General features: G+C 43.3%; 1 protein-coding gene across 3 annotated transcripts in view; it reads right to left on the bottom strand.

Annotated features, from left to right (window-relative positions):
* The window catches only part of robo1 (roundabout, axon guidance receptor, homolog 1 (Drosophila)), a 397,432-nt gene that overhangs the window by 44,416 nt on the left and 330,249 nt on the right, over positions 1 to 22,767 (bottom strand). For all 3 annotated transcript variants that reach the window (XM_090223910.1, XM_036964908.2, XM_090223911.1), the window contains exon 19: positions 10,323 to 10,365. In XM_090223910.1, coding sequence (XP_090080036.1) covers positions 10,323 to 10,365 — 43 coding nt within the window. The remainder of the gene's footprint in view (positions 1 to 10,322; positions 10,366 to 22,767) is intronic.

The following is a 22,767-nucleotide window of genomic DNA, read 5'->3' as shown; positions in this document are numbered from 1 at the left end:
ACCACCAACGGTCCCCAAACCACCAACACTCACTGAACCACCAATGCTTCCCCAAACCACCACCAACACTCACTGAACCACCAACGCTCCAACAAACCACCAACACTCACTGAACCACCAACGCTCCCCCAAACCACCAACACTCACTGAACCACCAACGCTCCCTCAAACCACCAACACTCACTGAACTACCAACGCTCCAAAAAAACACCAACACTCACTGAACCACCAACACTCCCCCAAACCACCAACACTCACTGAACCACCAATGCTTCCCCAAACCACCACCAACACTCACTGAACCACCAACGCTCCAACAAACCACCAACACTCACTGAACCACCAACGCTCACCCAAACCACCAACACTCACTGAACCACCAACGTTCCCTCAAACCACCAACACTCACTGAACTACCAACGCTCCAAAAAAAACACCAACACTCACTGAACCACCAACACTCCCCCAAATCACCAACACTCACTGAACCACCAACGCTCCCCCACACCACCAACATTCACTGAACCACCTAAGCTCCCCGAAACCACCAACATTCACTGAACTACCAACACTCCCCCAAACCACCAACACTCATTGAACCACCAACGCTCCACAAAACCACCAACACTCACTGAACCACCAACGCTCCCCCAAACCACCAACACTCACTGAACCACCAACGCTCCCCCAAACCACCAACACTCACTGAACCACCAACGTTCCCTCAAATCACCAACACTCACTGAACCACCAACGCTCCCTCAAATCACCAACACTCACTGAACCACAAACACTCCCCCAAACCACCAACACTCACTGAACCACCAACACTCCCCCAAACCACCAACACTCACTGAACCACCAACTCTCCCTCAAACCACCAACACTCACTGAACCACCAACACTCCACAAAACCACCAACATTCACTGAACCACCAACGCTCCACAAAATCACCAACACTCACTGAACCACCAACGCTCCCTCAAACCACCAACACTCACTGAACCACCAACGCTCCCCTAAAATCACCAACACTCACTGAACCACCAACACTCCCCCAAATCACCAACATTCACTGAACCACCAACGCTCCCCCACACCACCAACATTCACTGAACCACCTAAGCTCCCCGAAACCACCAACACTCACTGAACTACCAACACTCCCCCAAACCACCAACACTCATTGAACCACCAACGCTCCACAAAACCACCAACACTCACTGAACCACCAACGCTCCCTCAAACCACCAACACTCACTGAACTACCAACGCTCCAAAAAAACACCAACACTCACTGAACCACCAACACTCCCCCAAACCACCAACACTCACTGAACCACCAATGCTTCCCCAAACCACCACCAACACTCACTGAACCACCAACGCTCCAACAAACCACCAACACTCACTGAACCACCAACGTTCCCTCAAACCACCAACACTCACTGAACTACCAACGCTCCAAAAAAAACACCAACACTCACTGAACCACCAACACTCCCCCAAATCACCAACATTCACTGAACCACCAACGCTCCCCCACACCACCAACATTCACTGAACCACCTAAGCTCCCCGAAACCACCAACACTCACTGAACTACCAACACTCCCCCAAACCACCAACACTCATTGAACCACCAACGCTCCACAAAACCACCAACACTCACTGAACCACCAACGCTCCCCCAAACCACCAACACTCACTGAACCACCAACGCTCCCCCAAACCACCAACACTCACTGAACCACCAACGCTCCCTCAAACCACCAACACTCACTGAACCACCAACACTCCACAAAACCACCAACACTCACTGAACCACCAACACTCCCCCAAACCACCAACACTCACTGAACCACCAATGCTCCCTCAAATCACCAACACTCACTGAACCATAAAACACTCCCCCAAACCACCAACACTCACTGAACCACAAACACTCCCCCAAACCACCAACACTCACTGAACCACCAACGTTCCCTCAAATCACCAACACTCACTGAACCACCAACGCTCCCTCAAATCACCAACACTCACTGAACCACAAACACTCCCCCAAACCACCAACACTCACTGAACCACCAACACTCCCCCAAACCACCAACACTCACTGAACCACCAACGCTCCCTCAAACCACCAACACTCACTGAACCACAAACACTCCACAAAACCACCAACATTCACTGAACCACCAACGCTCCACAAAATCACCAACACTCACAGAACCACCAACGCTCCCTCAAACCACCAACACTCACTGAACCACCAACGCTCCCCTAAAATCACCAACACTCACTGAACCACCAACACTCCCCCAAATCACCAACATTCACTGAACCACCAACGCTCCCCCACACCACCAACATTCACTGAACCACCTAAGCTCCCCGAAACCACCAACACTCACTGAACCACCAACACTCCACAAAACCACCAACATTCACTGAACCACCAACGCTCCACAAAACCACCAACACTCACTGAACCACCAACGCTCCACCAAACCACCAACACTCACTGAACCACCAACGCTCCCCCAAACCACCAACACTCACTGAACCACCAACACTCACTTAACCACCAACACTGCCACAAACCACCAACACTCACTGAACCACCAATGCTTCCCCAAACCACCACCAACACTCACTGAACCACCAACGGTCCCCAAACCACCAACACTCACTGAACCACCAATGCTTCCCCAAACCACCACCAACACTCACTGAACCACCAACGCTCCAACAAACCACCAACACTCACTGAACCACCAACGCTCCCCCAAACCACCAACACTCACTGAACCACCAACGCTCCCTCAAACCACCAACACTCACTGAACTACCAACGCTCCAAAAAAACACCAACACTCACTGAACCACCAACACTCCCCCAAACCACCAACACTCACTGAACCACCAATGCTTCCCCAAACCACCACCAACACTCACTGAACCACCAACGCTCCAACAAACCACCAACACTCACTGAACCACCAACGCTCACCCAAACCACCAACACTCACTGAACCACCAACGTTCCCTCAAACCACCAACACTCACTGAACTACCAACGCTCCAAAAAAAACACCAACACTCACTGAACCACCAACACTCCCCCAAATCACCAACACTCACTGAACCACCAACGCTCCCCCACACCACCAACATTCACTGAACCACCTAAGCTCCCCGAAACCACCAACATTCACTGAACTACCAACACTCCCCCAAACCACCAACACTCATTGAACCACCAACGCTCCACAAAACCACCAACACTCACTGAACCACCAACGCTCCCCCAAACCACCAACACTCACTGAACCACCAACGCTCCCCCAAACCACCAACACTCACTGAACCACCAACGTTCCCTCAAATCACCAACACTCACTGAACCACCAACGCTCCCTCAAATCACCAACACTCACTGAACCACAAACACTCCCCCAAACCACCAACACTCACTGAACCACCAACACTCCCCCAAACCACCAACACTCACTGAACCACCAACTCTCCCTCAAACCACCAACACTCACTGAACCACCAACACTCCACAAAACCACCAACATTCACTGAACCACCAACGCTCCACAAAATCACCAACACTCACTGAACCACCAACGCTCCCTCAAACCACCAACACTCACTGAACCACCAACGCTCCCCTAAAATCACCAACACTCACTGAACCACCAACACTCCCCCAAATCACCAACATTCACTGAACCACCAACGCTCCCCCACACCACCAACATTCACTGAACCACCTAAGCTCCCCGAAACCACCAACACTCACTGAACCACCAACACTCCACAAAACCACCAACATTCACTGAACCACCAACGCTCCACAAAACCACCAACACTCACTTAACCACCAACGCTCCACCAAACCACCAACACTCACTGAACCACCAACGCTCCCCCAAACCACCAACACTCACTGAACCACCAACACTCACTGAACCACCAACACTGCCACAAACCACCAACACTCACTGAACCACCAATGCTTCCCCAAACCACCACCAACACTCACTGAACCACCAACGGTCCCCAAACCACCAACACTCACTGGACCACCAATGCTTCCCCAAACCACCACCAACACTCACTGAACCACCAACGCTCCAACAAACCACCAACACTCACTGAACCACCAACGCTCCCCCAAACCACCAACACTCACTGAACCACCAACGCTCCCTCAAACCACCAACACTCACTGAACTACCAACGCTCCAAAAAAACACCAACACTCACTGAACCACCAACACTCCCCCAAACCACCAACACTCTCTGAACCACCAATGCTTCCCCAAACCACCACCAACACTCACTGAACCACCAACGCTCCAACAAACCACCAACACTCACTGAACCACCAACGCTCACACAAACCACCAACACTCACTGAACCACCAACGTTCCCTCAAACCACCAACACTCACTGAACTACCAACGCTCCAAAAAAACACCAACACTCACTGAACCACCAACACTCCCCCAAATCACCAACATTCACTGAACCACCAACGCTCCCCCACACCACCAACATTCACTGAACCACCTAAGCTCCCCGAAACCACCAACACTCACTGAACTACCAACACTCCCCCAAACCACCAACACTCATTGAACCACCAACGCTCCACAAAACCACCAACACTCACTGAACCACCAACGCTCCCCCAAACCACCAACACTCACTGAACCACCAACGCTCCCCCAAACCACCAACACTCACTGAACCACCAACGCTCCCTCAAACCACCAACACTCACTGAACCACCAACACTCCACAAAACCACCAACACTCACTGAACCACCAACACTCCCCCAAACCACCAACACTCACTGAACCACCAACGCTCCCTCAAATCACCAACACTCACTGAACCATAAAACACTCCCCCAAACCACCAACACTCACTGAACCACAAACACTCCCCCAAACCACCAACACTCACTAAACCACCAACGTTCCCTCAAATCACCAACACTCACTGAACCACCAACGCTCCCTCAAATCACCAACACTCACTGAACCACAAACACTCCCCCAAACCACCAACACTCACTGAACCACCAACACTCCCCCAAACCACCAACATTGAAAGTACTAAAAAGAACTGAGATCAAAGGAGGTCACGGACATCTCAACTTACCCACAAAGTGCTTCAGAACAGAAGAGGAGTGCAGTAGGATATCCATCTCCTGTCCAGGTTTCTATCTCCTTTACACCATCTGAACAGACTACCATCTCTCTACTGTCTGAACAGACTACCGGCTCTCTACTGTCTGAACAGACTACCGGCTCTCTGCTGTCTGAACAGAATAGCAGCTCTCTGCTGTCTGAACAGACTACCGGCTCTCTACTGTCTGAACAGAATAGCAGCTCTCTGCTGTCTGAACAGACTACCAGCTCTCTGCTGTCTGAACAGAATAGCAGCTCTCTGCTTGTCCAAACTTCCACATCGTGAACCCAGGGCTGACATGTTACATTTGAAGCAGCCAGACTAAATAGCCTTATAATTAAATGTGGCGATCTACTAGGGCCCAAAGGCTATACTACCACTACTTAACAAACGGCGTCCTTCCACCTCTTCCACTGGAACAATCCAACCTGGCAGATATTCACATTGTATTGAGTTTTCTTTTCCGTGTCCTATTCAAATGACTTATTCAGTGTTTCCAGTCATTCATTTTGAGTAATGAACACATTAATACAATCTCCAAATGGCTCCTCAATCACCTGAGTGGTTCAGTGGAGATAGAGAATGGTGATTGTCTTTGAGCAGAGCTCCCATATCCAGGCTGTAGAACTGACTCAATCACATAGCACGGTAATAACAAGACCATATAGACAGACATATAACGGCTATGGAACAACAGCCAACCATATAGATACTTTGAGCACAAAAGGAGGACAATACCAAAACACTGCTTACTTCAAACAAGTCTGTAGATACATTATAATGAATGTGTGTTCTAGATGATTGAGGAGACTCTAACATCAGTGTCTGAATGTATGAGTGTCTCAGGATGGGTGACTAGCAGGTAGTCTGGAAAACAACACATAAGCTACTGGTCTCTGTCACACCCTATTCTGTGTCACTCCTCCCATCTCGTTCCATAGGGCCATCCATTCTAAAGAGTAGGGTGTGGGCAAACACAACTATCGCCATCTCTGAGTTTGTTAAATTAAATGCTATGGCACGGCCTTGTGGCCAGACATGGTGCTCTTCTCTGTGGGATGCAGAGGATGGGGGTTTGGGCAGATGAGATAATCCTTTGTTCCTCTCCTCCCTTCCACTCTCCTCTCCTCCCTTTCCTTTTCCTCCCATCCCCTCCCTTCCCCTCCTCTGCCGGGGCTGTAAGCATTAGGAAGTTAAAGCCCTCCCCCTAGTGTCCTTCAGAGGAAGGTACACCTTCACTACCACACACGTAAAACCACCCATGTACCCACTCCTCCGCTAATGAAGAGTAAATCTGTCTCTTGGAATACGGTATTATGATCCATATGTTAAGTTCGATTATTTCATGTTTCATATTCATACAGAGGAGACAAACACAGATGAACAAAACACTCTCTCTCACAGTAGACATGTAGACAACACTCTCTCTCACAGTAGACATGTAGACAAAACTCTCTCTCACAGTAGACATGTAGACCACACTCTCTCACAGTAGACATGCAGACCACACTCTCTCACAGTAGACATGTAGACCACACTCTCGCTCACAGTAGACATGTAGACAATACTCTCTCACAGTAGACATGTAGACAACACTCTCTCTCACAGTAGACATGTACACAACACTCTCTCTCACAATAGACATGTAGACAAAACTCTCTCTCACAGTAGACATGTAGACCACACTCTCTCACAGTAGACATGTAGACCACACTCTCTCTCACAGTAGACATGTAGACCACACTCTCTCTCACAGTAGACATGTAGACAATACTCTCTCACAGTAGACATGTAGACAATACTCTCTCTCACAGTAGACATGTAGACAACACTCTCTCTCACAGTAGACATGTAGACAACACTCTCTCTCACAGTAGACATGTAGACAACACTCTCTCTCAAGGTAGACATGTAGACAACACACTCTCTCACAGTAGACATGTAGACAACACTCTCTCTCACAGTAGACACGTAGACAACACTCTCTCATAGTAGACATGTATACAACACTCTCTACTAGTAGACATGTAGACAACACTCTCTCTCACAGTAGACATGTAGACAACACTCTCTCTCACAGTAGACATGTAGACAACACTCCCTCTCACAGTAGGCATGTAGACAACACTCCCTATCATAGTAGACATGTAGACAACACTCCCTCTCATAGGAGACAACACTCCCTCTCATAGTAGACAAGTAGACAACACTCCCTCTCATAGTAGACAACACTCCCTCTCATAGTAGACAACACTCCCTCTCATAAGAGACAACACTCCCTCTCATAGTAGACAACACTCCCTCTCATAGTAGACATGTAGACAACACTCACTCTCATAGTAGACAAGTAGACAACACTCCCTCTCATAGTAGACAACACTCCCTCTCATAGTAGATAACACTCCCTCTCATAGTAGACAACACTCCCTCTCATATTAAACATGTAGATAACACTCCCTCTCACAGTAGACATGTAGATAACACTCCCTCTAATAGTAGACAACACTCCCTCTCATAGTAGACAACACTCCCTCTCATAGTAGACAACACTCCCTCTCATAGTAGACAACACTCCCTCTCATAGTAGACATGTAGATAACACTCCCTCTCATATTAAACATGTAGATAACACTCCCTTTCATATTAAACATGTAGACAACACTCCCTCTCATAGGAGACAACACTCCCTCTCATAGTAGACAACACTCCCTCTCATAGTAGACATGTAGATAACACTCCCTCTCATAGTAGACATGTAGACAACACTCCCTCTCATAGTCGACATGTAGACAACACTCCCTCTCATAGTAGACATGTAGACAACTCTCCCTCTCATATTAAACATGTAGACAACACTCCCTCTCACAGTAGACATGAAGATAACACTCCCTCTCATAGTAGACATGAAGATAACACTCCCTCTCATAGTAGACAACACTCCCTCTCATAGTAGACAACACTCCCTCTCATAGTAGCCAACACTCCCTCTCATAGTAGACAACACTCCCTCTCATAGTAGACAACACTCCCTCTCATAGGAGACATGTAGACAACACTCCCTCTCACAGTAGACATGTAGACAACACTCTCTCTCACAGTAGACATGTAGACAACACTCCCTCTCACAGTAGGCATGTAGACAACACTCCCTATCATAGTAGACATGTATACAACACTCCCTCTCATAGGAGACAACACTCCCTCTCATAGTAGACAAGTAGACAACACTCCCTCTCATAGTAGACAACACTCCCTCTCATAGTAGACAACACTCCCTCTCATAAGAGACAACACTCCCTCTCATAGTAGACAACACTCCCTCTCATAGTAGACATGTAGACAACACTCACTCTCATAGTAGACAAGTAGACAACACTCCCTCTCATAGTAGACAACACTCCCTCTCATAGTAGATAACACTCCCTCTCATAGTAGACAACACTCACTCTCATATTAAACATGTAGATAACACTCCCTCTCACAGTAGACATGTAGATAACACTCCCTCTAATAGTAGACAACACTCCCTCTCATAGTAGACAACACTCCCTCTCATAGTAGACAACACTCCCTCTCATAGTAGACAACACTCCCTCTCATAGTAGACATGTAGATAACACTCCCTCTCATATTAAACATGTAGATAACACTCCCTTTCATATTAAACATGTAGACAACACTCCCTCTCATAGGAGACAACACTCCCTCTCATAGTAGACAACACTCCCTCTCATAGTAGACATGTAGATAACACTCCCTCTCATAGTAGACATGTAGACAACACTCCCTCTCATAGTCGACATGTAGACAACACTCCCTCTCATAGTAGACATGTAGACAACTCTCCCTCTCATATTAAACATGTAGACAACACTCCCTCTCACAGTAGACATGAAGATAACACTCCCTCTCATAGTAGACATGAAGATAACACTCCCTCTCATAGTAGACAACACTCCCTCTCATAGTAGACAACACTCCCTCTCATAGGAGACATGTAGACAACACTCCCTCTCATAGTAGCCAACACTCCCTCTCATAGTAGACAACACTCCCTCTCATAGTAGACAACACTCCCTCTCATAGGAGACATGTAGACAACACTCCCTCTCACAGTAGACATGTAGACAACACTCTCTCTCACAGTAGACATGTAGACAACACTCCATCTTACAGTAGACATGTAGACAACACTCCCTATCATAGTAGACATGTAGACAACACTCCCTCTCATAGGAGACAACACTCCCTCTCATAGTAGACAAGTAGACAACACTCCCTCTCATAGTAGACAACACTCACTCTCATAGTAGACAACACTCCCTCTCATAGGAGACAACACTCCCTCTCATAGTAGACAACACTCCATCTCATAGTAGACATGTAAACAACACTCCTTCTCATATTAAACATGTAGACAACTCTCCCTCACATAGTAGACATGTAAACAACACTCCCTCTCATATTAAACATGTAGACAACTCTCCCTCTCATATTAAACATGCAGATAACACTCCCTCTCATATTAAACATGTAGACAATCCTCCCTCTCATAGTAGACAACACTCCCTCTCATAGTAGATAACACTCCCTCTCATAGTAGACATGCAGATAACACTCCCTCTCATATTAAACATGTAGACAACACTCCCTCTCATATTAAATATGTAGATAACACTCCCTCTCATAGTAGACATTTAGACAACACTCCCTCTCATAGTAGACATGTAGACAACTCTCCCTCTCATAGTAGACATGTAGACAACACTCCCTCTCACAGTAGACATGTAGATAACACTCCCTCTCATAGTAGACAACACTCCCTCTCATAGTAGACAACACTCCCTCTCATAGTAGACAACACTCCCTCTCATAGTAGACAACACTCCCTCTCATTGGAGACAACACTCCCTCTCATAGTAGACAACACTCCCTCTCATAGTAGACATGTAGATAACACTCCCTCTCTATTAGACATGTGGACAACAATCCCTCTCATAGGAGACATGTAGACAACACTCCCTCTCATAGGAGACATGTAGACAACACTCCCTCTCATAGAAGACATGTAGACAACACTCCCTCTCATAAGAGACATGTATTCTTACCTTCCAGCACTGCTGACAGCCTCTCCACCTCTCTGGTATGCCACTGAGAACAGAGAGACAGAGAAAGGTACAGACATGAACACCATAATCACAATCATCATCAGAGTAACAGGCGTATCAAAACACAATAACATGGACTGTGTTTGTCTCTCCTGTAAGCCTGTGTTTGTATGTGTGCAGTGTGTGATATTTTTGACAGTGTGTGTTTATGTGTATGTGTTTACGCATGTATGTGTGTACTACATCCCGTGTGTAGCTGGGTGGAGACTGAGTCACTGTGACAGGGTATGTGTGTAAGAGGATTAGGGCGCTGCACAGTGCTTTGGTCTCCTGGCAGGCCTGGCGTGTGTTTGAAGCTCAGCGCGCTGGAAGTTGGACTCTTTCATGGAGCTTTAAGCTGCCGGTGTGAAGGAGAGATAAACTCAAACTTTAATTACAAACTCTTCTCTGAGGAAAGGTTTAGAGCCTCTCTCTCTCTCTCTCTCTCTCTCTCTCTCTCTCTCTCTTCAATTACATTTTTTCAATTTAAGGGCTTTATTGGCATGGGAAACACATGTTTACATTGCCAAAGCAAGTTAAATAGATTATAAACAAAAGTGAAATAAACAATAGAAAATGAACAGTAAACATTACACTCACAAAAGTTCCAAAATAATGAAGACATTTCAAATGTCATATTATGTCTATATACAGTATTGTTATGATGTGCAAATAGTTAAAGTACAAAAGGGAAAATAAATAACCATAAATATAGGTTGTATTTACAATAGTGTTTGTTCTTCACTGGTTGCCCTTTTCTTGTGGCAACAGGTATTCTGCTATTGTGTACTCTCTGTTTAGGGCCAAATAGCATTCTAGTTTGCTCAGTTTTTTTTTTTGTAAATTCTTTCCTATGTGTCAAGTAATTCTCTTTTTGTTTTCTCATGATTTGGATGGGTCTAATTGTGTTGTGGTCTTGGGTCGCTGTGGGATGTGTTTGTGAACAGAGCCCCAGCACCAGCTTGCTTAGGGGGCTCTACTCCAGGTTAATTTCTCTCTAGGTGATGGCTTTGTTATGGAATTTTTGGGAATTGCTTCCTTTTAGGTGGTTATGGAAATTAACGTCTCTTTTCTGGATTTTGATAATTAGCGGGTATCGGCCTAAATCTGCTCTGCATGCATTATTTTGTGTTTTACGTTGCACATGGGGGATATTTTTGCAGAATTCTGCATGCAGAGTCTCAAATTGGTGTTTTTCCCATTTTGTGAATTATTGGTTGGTGAGCAGACCCCAGACCTCACAACCATAAAGGACAATAGGTTCTATCTGATTCAATAATTTTTAGCCAGATCCCAATTGGTATATCTAATTTGACGTTCCATTTCATGTCATGGAAGGCCCTTCTTGCCTTGTCTCTCAGATCGTTCACAGCTTTGTGGAAGTTACCTGTGGCGCTGATCTTCAGGCCCAGGTACAGTATGTGTAGTTTTTTGTGTGCTCTAGGGCTACAGTGTCTAGATGGAATTTGTATTCTAATGGAAAACCATTAGTTTTGTTTTACTGAGATTCACTGTCAGGGCCCAGGTCTGACAGAATCTGTCCATAAGATCTAGATGCTGATGTAGGTCCTCCTTGGTTGGGGACAGAAGCACCAGATCATCAGCAAACAGTAGACATTTGACTTCAGATTTTAGTAGGGTGAGTCCAGGTGCTGCAGACTGTTCTACTGCCCTTGCCAATTTATTGATATATATGTTGAAGAGGGTGGGGATTAAGCTGCATCCCTGTCTCAACCCACGGCCATATAGAAAGAAATGTGTGATGTTTTTTTGCCAATTTTAACCGCACACTTTGTGTACATGGATTTTATAATGTCGTATGTTTTCCCCCAACACCACCTTCCATCAATTTGTATAGCAGACCCTCATGCCAAATTAATTCAAAGCATGAGAAGACTTTGCCTTTTTTTTGTTTTGTTTGTTTGTCAATTAGGGTGTGCCGGGTCAATACGTGGTCTGTCATATGGTAATTTGTTTGTTTTTTTAAAAGCCAATTTGACATTTGCTCAGTACATTGTTTTCGCTGAGGAAATGTACGAATCTGCTGTTAATGACAATGCAGAGGATTTTCCCAAGGTTGCTGTTGACACATATCCCCCGGTAGTTATTAGGGTCAAATTTGTAACCACTTTTGTGTATTCGGGTGATCAGTCCTTGGTTCCAAATATTGGGAAAGATGCCAGAGCTGAGGATGATGACAAAGAGTTTTGGCCAATTGGACTTTGTGGTCTGTATGTTCTATCATTTAATTTAGGATACCATCAACCCCACCGGCCTTTTTTGGGTTGGGAGGTTTGTATTTTGTTCTGTAGTTCATTCAATGTAATTGGAAAATCCACTGGGTTCTGGTAGTCTTTAATAGTGTTGTCTAAGATTTGTATTTCATGTACAGTGGTTCCTCCTTTAAAAGTTGCATCATACTGTTGCACGTCATTTAATTCTCAGCCATTTTTTCTGTTACTGCAAGTTGTTGCTAGTTTGAAAAAGAGAGGGCATCTTTAAGAAGCGTTTGATAGTATTTCATATTGGCATTACCAGAGAATTTAAAACCTTATTTGTAATAACATAATATATGGGACTGATTTTAATAAATGTGGCTTAATTAATTAGATTAATATTATGGTGTTTCTATTCAGAGAAAAATTAAAAATGAAACCCTCAGGGTTTCGGTAAGGATGAAAAATATGGCGAGGTAAAACAATTCATTATGGATCCATAACTAAATTAAACACCTGCATTTTGAAAGAGTCCCATGTTAACTACAGTGTGTATTGTAGATGGCACAGTAGCCTAATAAACAAATAAACACATTTTGTTAATAAAATAATAATAAAAAAATACTCTTTTAAAATGCAGATGTTAGTTATGGAAGCATAATGAATTGCTATGGGAATAAATATCACTGAATTCAGAAATATCGGAGCAAGTTGTCTAATGAAGGCAAACAATTTAGAATCCTCCAATCCTGTAGTCTACTCCCAACCGTCATGTTGTACATCGCCATATCTTCCAACCTAACCGAAACCCTGAGGTTTTCGTTTTTCATAGAATAGAAACACCATAATATTATTCTAATTAAGCAAGTACCAGTCAAAGGTTTGGACACACCTACTCATTCCAGGATTTTTATTTGTACTATTCTCTACATTGTAGATTAATAGTGAAGACTTCACAACTATGAAATAACACCAGTCTCCCGCGTTCCCTGCATTCTGTAGTACAGACATGGCCTGCTCTCCCTTATAATTATAATTCTTAGAGATAGGGCCTATTTTTCTGAATTGCTGCCTGACTGACGTGCCCAAAGTAAACTGCCTGTTACTCAGGCCCAGAAGCCAGGGTATGCATATAATTGGTAACATTGGACAGAAAACACTTTGAAGTTTGTGAAATGTTAAAATAATGTAATTCCAGGTCGCAATTGTAAATGAGAACTTTTTCTCAACTTGCCTACCTGGTTAAATAAAGGTAAAATAAAATAAAATAAATAAATGTATGAGAATATAACACAATTGATACGGCAGGCATAAATCCAAAGAAAAACCAACCAGAATCTTTTTTTTTTGAGGTCCCAGGTTCTTATAATGGAAAGCTATGTAATTCCAGCTCCCAGATTGCAATTCCTATGGCTTCCACTAGAGGTCAACAGCCTTTGTTCATTGTTTCAGGCTTGTTTCTCCAAAGACGAGGAAGAATTTTGGAGTTTTGGTACAAAGAGTCCCAGTGGAAAATGATTCTGTGAGCGTGTGACGAAGAGGAGGCGCCCCTGCTATATATACTTTTCTATTGAACATACTTCTTTCCATGTGAAATATTATAGTTTATTTACATTTTAGGGTACTTGAGGATTAAAAAGAAACATAGTCTGACTTGTTTGAACAAAGTTTAGCGGTAGCGGATTTTATCTAACAAAACGACCATTTATGTTGCAGCTGGGACGCTTGGGATTGCAAACAGAGGAAGATTTTCAAAAGTAAGTGATTTATTTAATCACTATTTGTGATTTTATGAAGCCTGTGCTGGTTGAAAAATATGTTGATGTGGGGTGCCGTCCTCAAACAATCGCATGGTATGCTTTCGCTGTAAAGCCTATTGTAAATCGGACAATGCAGTTAGATTAACAAGAAAGTAAGCTTTTAAATGAGATAAGATACTTGTATGTTCATAAATGTTTAATATTATGATTATTTATTTGAATTACGCGCCCTCCAATTTCACCGGATGTTGTCGAGTGGGACGCATTTTCCTTACATTTAGAGGATTGGAGGACTATATATCAATGCTAGGGGGCACAATTTGTATTTTTGGAAAAATAACGTTCCCAATTAAATGGCCTATTTCTCTAACTGACAGCTTGGGATAGAAAACACTCTAAAGTTTCCAAAACTGTAAAAATATTGTCTGTGAGTAGAACAGAACTGATATTGCAGGCGAAAGGCTGAGAAATGATATCAGGATGTGACTCTTATTTTGAAACCCCTGTCTTTCTATTCATCCCTATTGCCCATTGAAAGGGATATCAACCAGATTCCTTTTTCTGTGGCTTCCCTAAGGTGTCTACAGCCTTTAGACGTAGTTTCAGGCCTTTATTTTGAAGAATGAGCGTAAACGTCCACATTGTGTAAGTGGTCTGTTGTTGGCTCTCAGTGTGATTTTTGCGCAAAACAGAGAGGTAGCCATTTTTTTCCGGTCCTAGTGAAAAGCCAACTGTCCCGGTTTATATATTATCGAATAGATATTTGAAAAAAAATTGAGGCTTGATTATAAAAGAACGTTTGCCATGTTTCTGGTGATATTACGGATATAATTTGGAATTTTTGTCTGCGTTGTCGTGACCGCTATTTCCGGTGGATTCCTGGGCATAACGCATCAAACTAACGGAGGTATTTGGATATAAAACATATCTTTAAGGAACAAAAGGAACCTTTGCTGTCTAACTGGGAGTGAAAACATCCGAAGATCATCAAAGGTAAACGATTAATTTGATTGCTTTTCTGATTTTCGTGACCAAGTTACCTGCCGCTAGGTGTACATAATGTTTTTCTAATATATCGATAAACTTACCCAAACGCTTGTATTGTTTTCGCTGTAAAGCATAATTTCAAAATCTGAGACGACAAGGTGATTAACAAAAGGCTAAGCTGTGTTTCGCTATATTTCACTTGTGATTTCATGAATATGAATATTTTATAGTAAGATTATTTGACCGTTGCGCTATGCTATTTAGCGTAGTTGATGACAATTACCCCGGATCCGGGATGGGTGGTTCCAAGAGTTAATATCTAAGGCCAATTTTCCGTTAGAATCTGTGAGAATATCTAAGAATATTCAACAGGCCTTTATATAATTAATTCATCATAATAATCGCTTTGTTTAAAAAGTAATGACATTTTGAAGATTTTGTTTTCATTTAACCTAGAGCGAGCGAGAAAAAGGCAATTCTTGAACATGGGCTGAGACATTCTCACTAATTTGTAAAAAAAAAGCCAGTTATTTAGAATTATTTATTTCTGGAGAAACATAACTTGATTATTTAGCAGACATCACTTGCTTATAATCAGTCAACACATATTTTAAGAATATCATGGAATATTTTAACATTTTCGTTTCTCCATGCTTGTCTCAGAGCAGCGCTTAATGGTGCTGAAATACAGTGGAGCAAAAAAGTATTTAGTCAGCCACCAATTGTGCAAGTTCTCCCACTTAAAAGATGAGAGAGGCCTGTAATTTTCATCATAGGTACACTTCAACTATGACAGACAAAATGAGAAGAAAAGAAATCCAGAAAATCACATTGTAGGATTTTTAATGAATTTATTTGCAAATTATGGTGGAAAATAAGTATTTGGTCACCTACAAACAAGCAAGATTTCTGGCTCTCACAGACCTGTAACTTCTTCTTTAAGAGGCTCCTCTGTCCTCCACTCGTTACCTGTATTAATGGCACCTGTTTGAACTTGTTATCAGTATAAAAGACACCTGTCCACAACCTCAAACAGTCACACTCCAAAGTCCACTATGGCCAAGACCAAAGAGCTGTCAAAGGACACCAGAAACAAAATTGTAGACCTGCACCAGGCTGGGAAGACTGAATCTGCAATAGGTAAGCAGATTGGTTTGAAGAAATCAACTGTGGGAGCAATTATCAGGAAATGGAAGACATACAAGACCACTGATAATCTCCCTCGATCTGGGGCTCCACGCAAGATTTCACCCCGTGGGGTCAAAATGATCACAAGAACCACACGGGGGGACCTAGTGAATGACCTGCAGAGAGCTGGGACCAAAGTAACAAAGCCTACCATCAGTAACACACTACGCCGTCCTGCAGTGCCAGACGTGCCCCCCTGCTTAAGCCAGTACATGTCCAGGCCCATCTGAAGTTTGCTAGAGAGCATTTGGATGATCCAGAAGAAGATTGGGAGAATGTCATATGGTCAGATGAAACCAAAAATATAACCTTTTGGTAAAAACTCAACTCGTCGTGTTTGGAGGACAAAGAATGAGTTGCATCCAAAGAACAGCATACCTACTGTGAATCATGGGGGTGGAAACATCATGCTTTGGGGCTGTTTTTCTGCAAAGGGACCAGGACGATCCGTGTAAAGGAAAGATTGAATGGGGCCATGTATCGTAAGATTTTGAGTGAAAACCTCCTTCCATCAGCAAGGGCATTGAAGATGAAACGTGGCTGGGTCATTCAGCATGACAATGATCCCAAACACACCTCCAGGGCAACGAAGGAGTGGCTTCGGAATAAGCATTTTAAGGTCCTGGAGTGGCCTAGCCAGTCTCCAGATCTCAACCCCATAGAAAATCTTTGAAGGGAGTTGAAAGTCTGTGTTGCCCAGTCTGTGTTGCCCACAGCCCCAAAACATCACTGCTCTAGAGGAGATCTGCATGGAGGAATGGGCCAAAATACCAGCAACAGTGTGTGAAAACCTTGTGAAGACTTACAGAAAACGTTTGACCTCTGTCATTGCCAACAAAGGGTATATAACAAAGTGTTGAGATAAACTTTTGTTATTGACCAAATACTTATTTTCCACCATAATTTGGAAATAAATTCATAAAAAAATCCTACAATGTGATTTTCTGGAGAATTATTTAAAATAAATGTGTCTATCATAGTTGAAGTGTACCTATGATGACAATTTACAGGCCTCTCTCATCTTTTTAAGTGGGAGAACTTGCACAATTGGTGGCTGACTAAATACTTTTTTGCCCCACTGTTTATGGCCACAGCTGGAAGGCTATGTATTCTGTGCCCACTCGTGGTATCTCTCTTCGGTTACACATCCTTGGAATAGCAGAACAGCATAACGGTCTGGGCGGCCCTTGCTGTGCCTGGTGAGCAGTTGGTCAAGTTCTGTTGTCAGAAGAGGAATGGAAATGTCTGGGTGAACTGACGACCTGATGAACCCGCCAGGTATGTTGACTCTGCCTGTTGGAGCTGGAGTTCCAGAGCTCACAGGTGTGCCTGGCATGGATTGTGACTCCATCTCATTCCTTTTCAACGCGTGAGTGAGTCAATGACTAGTCAAGCCATTGACTCACTGATGAATGAAGATGATGAGCGATTGGCAATGGCAATCTGCGGGCATCACGGCTCTGTAAGAAATGTTTTATTTATATATAAATATATATATAATATATATATATATATATATATATTATAAAATATGTGACTCACGTGTTTAAAAAAACAAATATATATAAATCAATATACAGTTGAATTTGGAAGTTTACATACACTTAGGTTGGAGTCATAAAAACTCATTTTTCAACAACTCCACAAATTTCTTGTTAACAAACCATACTTTTGGCAAGTCGGTTAGGACATCTACTTTGTGCATGACACAAGTCATTTTTCCAACAATTGTTTAGAGACAGATTATTTCACTTATAACTCACTGTATCACAATTCCAGCGGGTCAGACGTTTACATACACTAAGTTGACTGTCTCTTTAAACAGCTTGGAATATTCAAGAAAATTAGGTCATGGCTTTAGAAGCTTCTGGTAGACTAATTGACATAATTTGAGTCAATTGGAGGTGTACCTGTGGATGTATTTCAAGGCCTACCTTTGAACTCAGTGCCTCTTTGCTTGACATCATGGGAAAATCAAAAGAAATCAGCCAAGACCTCAGAAAACAAATTGTAGACTTCCACAAGTCTGGTTCATCCTTGGGAGCAATTTCCAAATGCATGAAGGTACCACGTTCATCTGTACAAACAATACTACGCAAGTATAAACACAATGGGACCACACAACTGTCATACCACTCAGAGGTGAACATACTTCAGTGCGAAAAGTGCAACTCAATCCCAGAACAATAGCAAAGGACCTTGTGAAGATGCTGGAGGAAACAGGTACAAAAGTATCTATATCCACAGTAAAACGAGTCCTATATCGACATAACCTGAAAGGCCGGTCAGCAAGGAAGAAGCCACTGCTCCAAAACCGTCATAAAAAAGCCAGACTACGGTTTGCAACTGCACATGGGGACAAAGATCGTGCTTTTTGGAGAAATGTCCTTTGGTCTGATGAAACAAAAATAGAACTGTTTGGCCATGATGACCATCATTATGTTTGGAGGAAAAGGGGAAAGGCTTGCAAGCCGAAGAAAACCATCCCAACTGTGAAGCACGGGGTGGCAGCATCATGTTGTGGGGGTGCTTTTCTACAGGAGGGACTGGTGCACTTCACAAAATAGATGGCATCATGGAGCGGGATCGATTTGGAAGTGGAGGGTCCGTCATGGTCTGGGGCAGTGTGTCACAGCATCATCAGACTGAGCTTATTGTCATTGCAGGCAATCTCAATGCTGTGTGTTACAGGGAAGACATCCTCCTCCCTCATGTGGTACCCTTCCTGCAGGCTCATCCTGACATGACCCTCCAGCATGACAATGCAACCAGCCATACTGCTCGTTCTGTGTGTGATTTCCTGCAAGACAGGAATGTCAGTGTTCTGCCATGGCCAGCGAAGAGCCTGGATCTCAATCCCATTGAGCACATCTGGGATCTGTTGGATCGGAAGGTGAGGGCTAGGGCCATTCCCCCCCAGAAATGTCCAGGAACTTGCAGGTGCCTTGGTGGAAGAGGGGGGTAACATCTCACAGCAATAACTGGCAAATCTGGTGCAGTCCATGAGGAAGAGATGCACTGCAGTACTTAATGCAGCTGGTGGCCACACCAGATACTGACTGTTCATTTTGAGTTTGACCCCCCCTTCGTTCAGGGACACATTATTCCATGTCTGTTAGTCACATGTCTGTGGAACTTGTTCAGTTTATGTCTCAGTTGTTGAATGTTATGTTCATACAAATATTTACACATGTTAAGTTTGCTGAATATAAACACAGTTGACAGTGAGAGGATATTTATTTTTTTGCTGAGATAGGTTTTTAACATTACAGAGTGTTCTTCAGCTTTAGCTGGTCTTTTTTGTAGCAGTTCATTTCGTGTTTTCCCCAATGCCAAATTTCACAGCTTCCTCCACACATTGTGGGGAATAGCCTCTTCTTAGAAACCTATTGCGCATCTCTGCTGCTTTTTTTTTTAGATAGTCCTGAAAATGACTTGTTGCAAGTTGGGGAGGGGGGGTCTCACCGAACTCAAGTTGGGGGGGGGGGGGGGGGGGGTTCACACCCAGCTCGGCCATTACATCATTTTTTAGTAAAGGCTGAATAATCTATTGTTCAGCTAACAAACCATCCTGCTACGCAGGATATCCTGCTAAACTAATAATAATCATTCTTTCCCTTTTCACATGTTAAAGATTCCAATTGATAAAGTGTTTTTAGCCACAATCGGCCCCAACCCCAATTAATACATTTGGGCACAGTCGATCGTGTGCTGGACTTCGGGCTAGAATGTTTAGGGTTCGAAACCTGCTCCCTGCTTGTTATAATGAATGAGTTTAATACACCTGGTATCGGATATGGCTGAAAAAAACTTGATAAACAGCGATTGCTGTTTGTTTTCCAATTTTCCCAGAAGTGGTTAGATTCTACGGATTCTTCAATTGCATTGAGCTGATTTCTGATGTGCTATTCCTTCTTTTTCCGGAGAGTATTTCTATATTGTTTTAGTTATTCACCATAGTGAAGGCGTAGGCTCAGGTTTTCTGGGTCTCTATGTTTTTGTTTGGATAGGTTTCTCAATGTCTTTCTTAGGTTTTTTCATTTTATCAAACCATTTTTCATTGTTGTTCATTTTCTTAGGTTATCTGCTTGATATTTATAGATTTGATAAGAAAGCTGAGAGGTCAAATATATTGTTTAGGTCTTCTACTGTCAGGTTTACACCTTCACTATTACAGTGAAACATTTTGTCCAGGAAATTGTCTAGAAGTGATTGCATTTGTTGTGGCCTAATTGTTTTTTGGTAGATTTCCACACAATTTTCCTTCCATCTATAGCATTTCTTAATATCATTCAGTTCCTTTGGTTTTGATGCCTCATGATTGAGCATAACTTTGTTCAAGTAGAGTGTGATTTTGCAGTGATCTGATGTGATCAGAAGTGTCAGTGGGCTGACTGTGAACGCTCTAAGAGACTCTGGGTTGAGGTCAGTGATAAAGTAGTCTACAGTACTATTGCCAAGAGAAGAACTATAGGTGTACCTACCATAGGAGTTCCCTCGAAGCCTACCATTGACTATGTACATACCCAGCATTCCGATAGAGCTGCAGGAGTTGTGACCCGTTTTTGTTGGTTATGTTGTCGTAGTTGTGTCTAGGGGGGCATATGGGGGAGGGAATGCTGTCACCTCCAGTTAGGTGTTTTTCTCCCTGTGTGCTGAGGGTGTCGGGTTTTAGAAAGAGAGCATTCAGGACTTCCATGACGCAAAATGTAACGCCTCTCAAATTAACATCTAGCGGAAGATTAACACTGACAAGATCCTGCCTTTACATTCAGTGCCAAGGCAGCTTCTAGGATTATAAACGTAAAGAAGCAGCAACTCTAACCTTGGCATTAAGGAACTGGCCCAGAAATAACCAGCTGACTAAATAGGTTTCACCTGAAAGCGGTCCAGAGGTTCAAAAAACAAGATTGCAGCATTAAAAGTATTAGGTGTGATCCCACCAAGCCCAGTGGCTGACGAGGAGGAGAAAAACAACTCTCACAGTTTAGATAAAGACTCTGCTCTGCACAGATGGGATTAGTCACCACAACCACAAGATTCACATAACTCCCCCTCTTGCTCTCTTCTTCTCTCTTTTCTTCTCTCCCTCTCTCTCTGATTTACAAGGATTGGCACAGGTATATATATATATATATATATATATATATAGAGAGAGAGAGAGAGAGGTCCAGTTGCCAGGACCACGAACACAAATTCCATCTAGACACCGTTGCCCTAGAACACACAAAAAACTCTACATATCTGTGGCACTGATGTTTAGGCTGAGTTCACTTAACACAAAGCTATGAATGAGCTGAGAGACAAGGCAAGAAGGGCCTTCTATGTCATCAAAATGAACATAACATTTAAAACACCAAATGGGATCTGGCTAAAAATATTTGAAACATTTATAGAACCCATTTCCCCTCATGGTTGTGAGGTCTGGGGTCCGCTCACCAACCAAGAATTCACAAAATGGGACAAAAACCAAATTGAGACTCTGCATGCAGAATATCTACTGTGTACAATGTAAAAACACCAAATAATGCAAGCAGAGCAGAATTAGGACGATAACAGCTAATTATCCAAATTCAGAAAAGAGCTGTTAAATTCTACAACCACCTAAAAGGAAGCGATTCCATAACAAAGCAATCACCTAAAGATAAATTAGCCCAGAGAAGAGCCCCCTAAGCAAGCTGGTCCTGGGGCTCTGTTCACAAACACAAACAGACGCCACAGAGCCTCAGGTCAGCAACACAATTAGACTAAATCAAATCATGAGAAAGAATTTACAAAAAGAATTTACAAAAAAACTGAGCAAACTAGAATGCTATTTGGCGCTAAACAGAGAGTACACAGTAGCAGAATACCTGACCCACTGTGACTGACACAAACTTAGGGAAAGCTTTGACTATGTACAGACTCAATGAGCATAGCCTCGCTATTGAGAAGGCCACCGTAGGCAGACATGGCTCTCAAGAGAAGACAGGTTATGTGCTCACTGTCCACAAAATGAGGTGGAAACTGAGCTGCACTTCTTAACCTCCTGCCAAATGTATGACCATATTAGAGACATATTTCCCTCAGATTACACAGACCCACAAAGAATTCCCACAAATAATAGCTATTGGGTAATATACCACAGTGTACCATCACAGCAGCAAGATTTGTGACCTGTTGCCACAAGAAAAGGCAACCAGTGAAGAACAAACACCATTGTAAATACAACCCATATTTATGTTTATTTATTTTCCATTTTGTACTTTAACTATT

Source organism: Oncorhynchus mykiss, chromosome 27 (genome assembly GCF_057628025.1).
Source record: "Oncorhynchus mykiss isolate SJ-2025 chromosome 27, ASM5762802v1, whole genome shotgun sequence".
NCBI lineage: Eukaryota > Metazoa > Chordata > Actinopteri > Salmoniformes > Salmonidae > Oncorhynchus > Oncorhynchus mykiss.
This window is presented reverse-complemented; position numbering and strand designations above follow the sequence as displayed.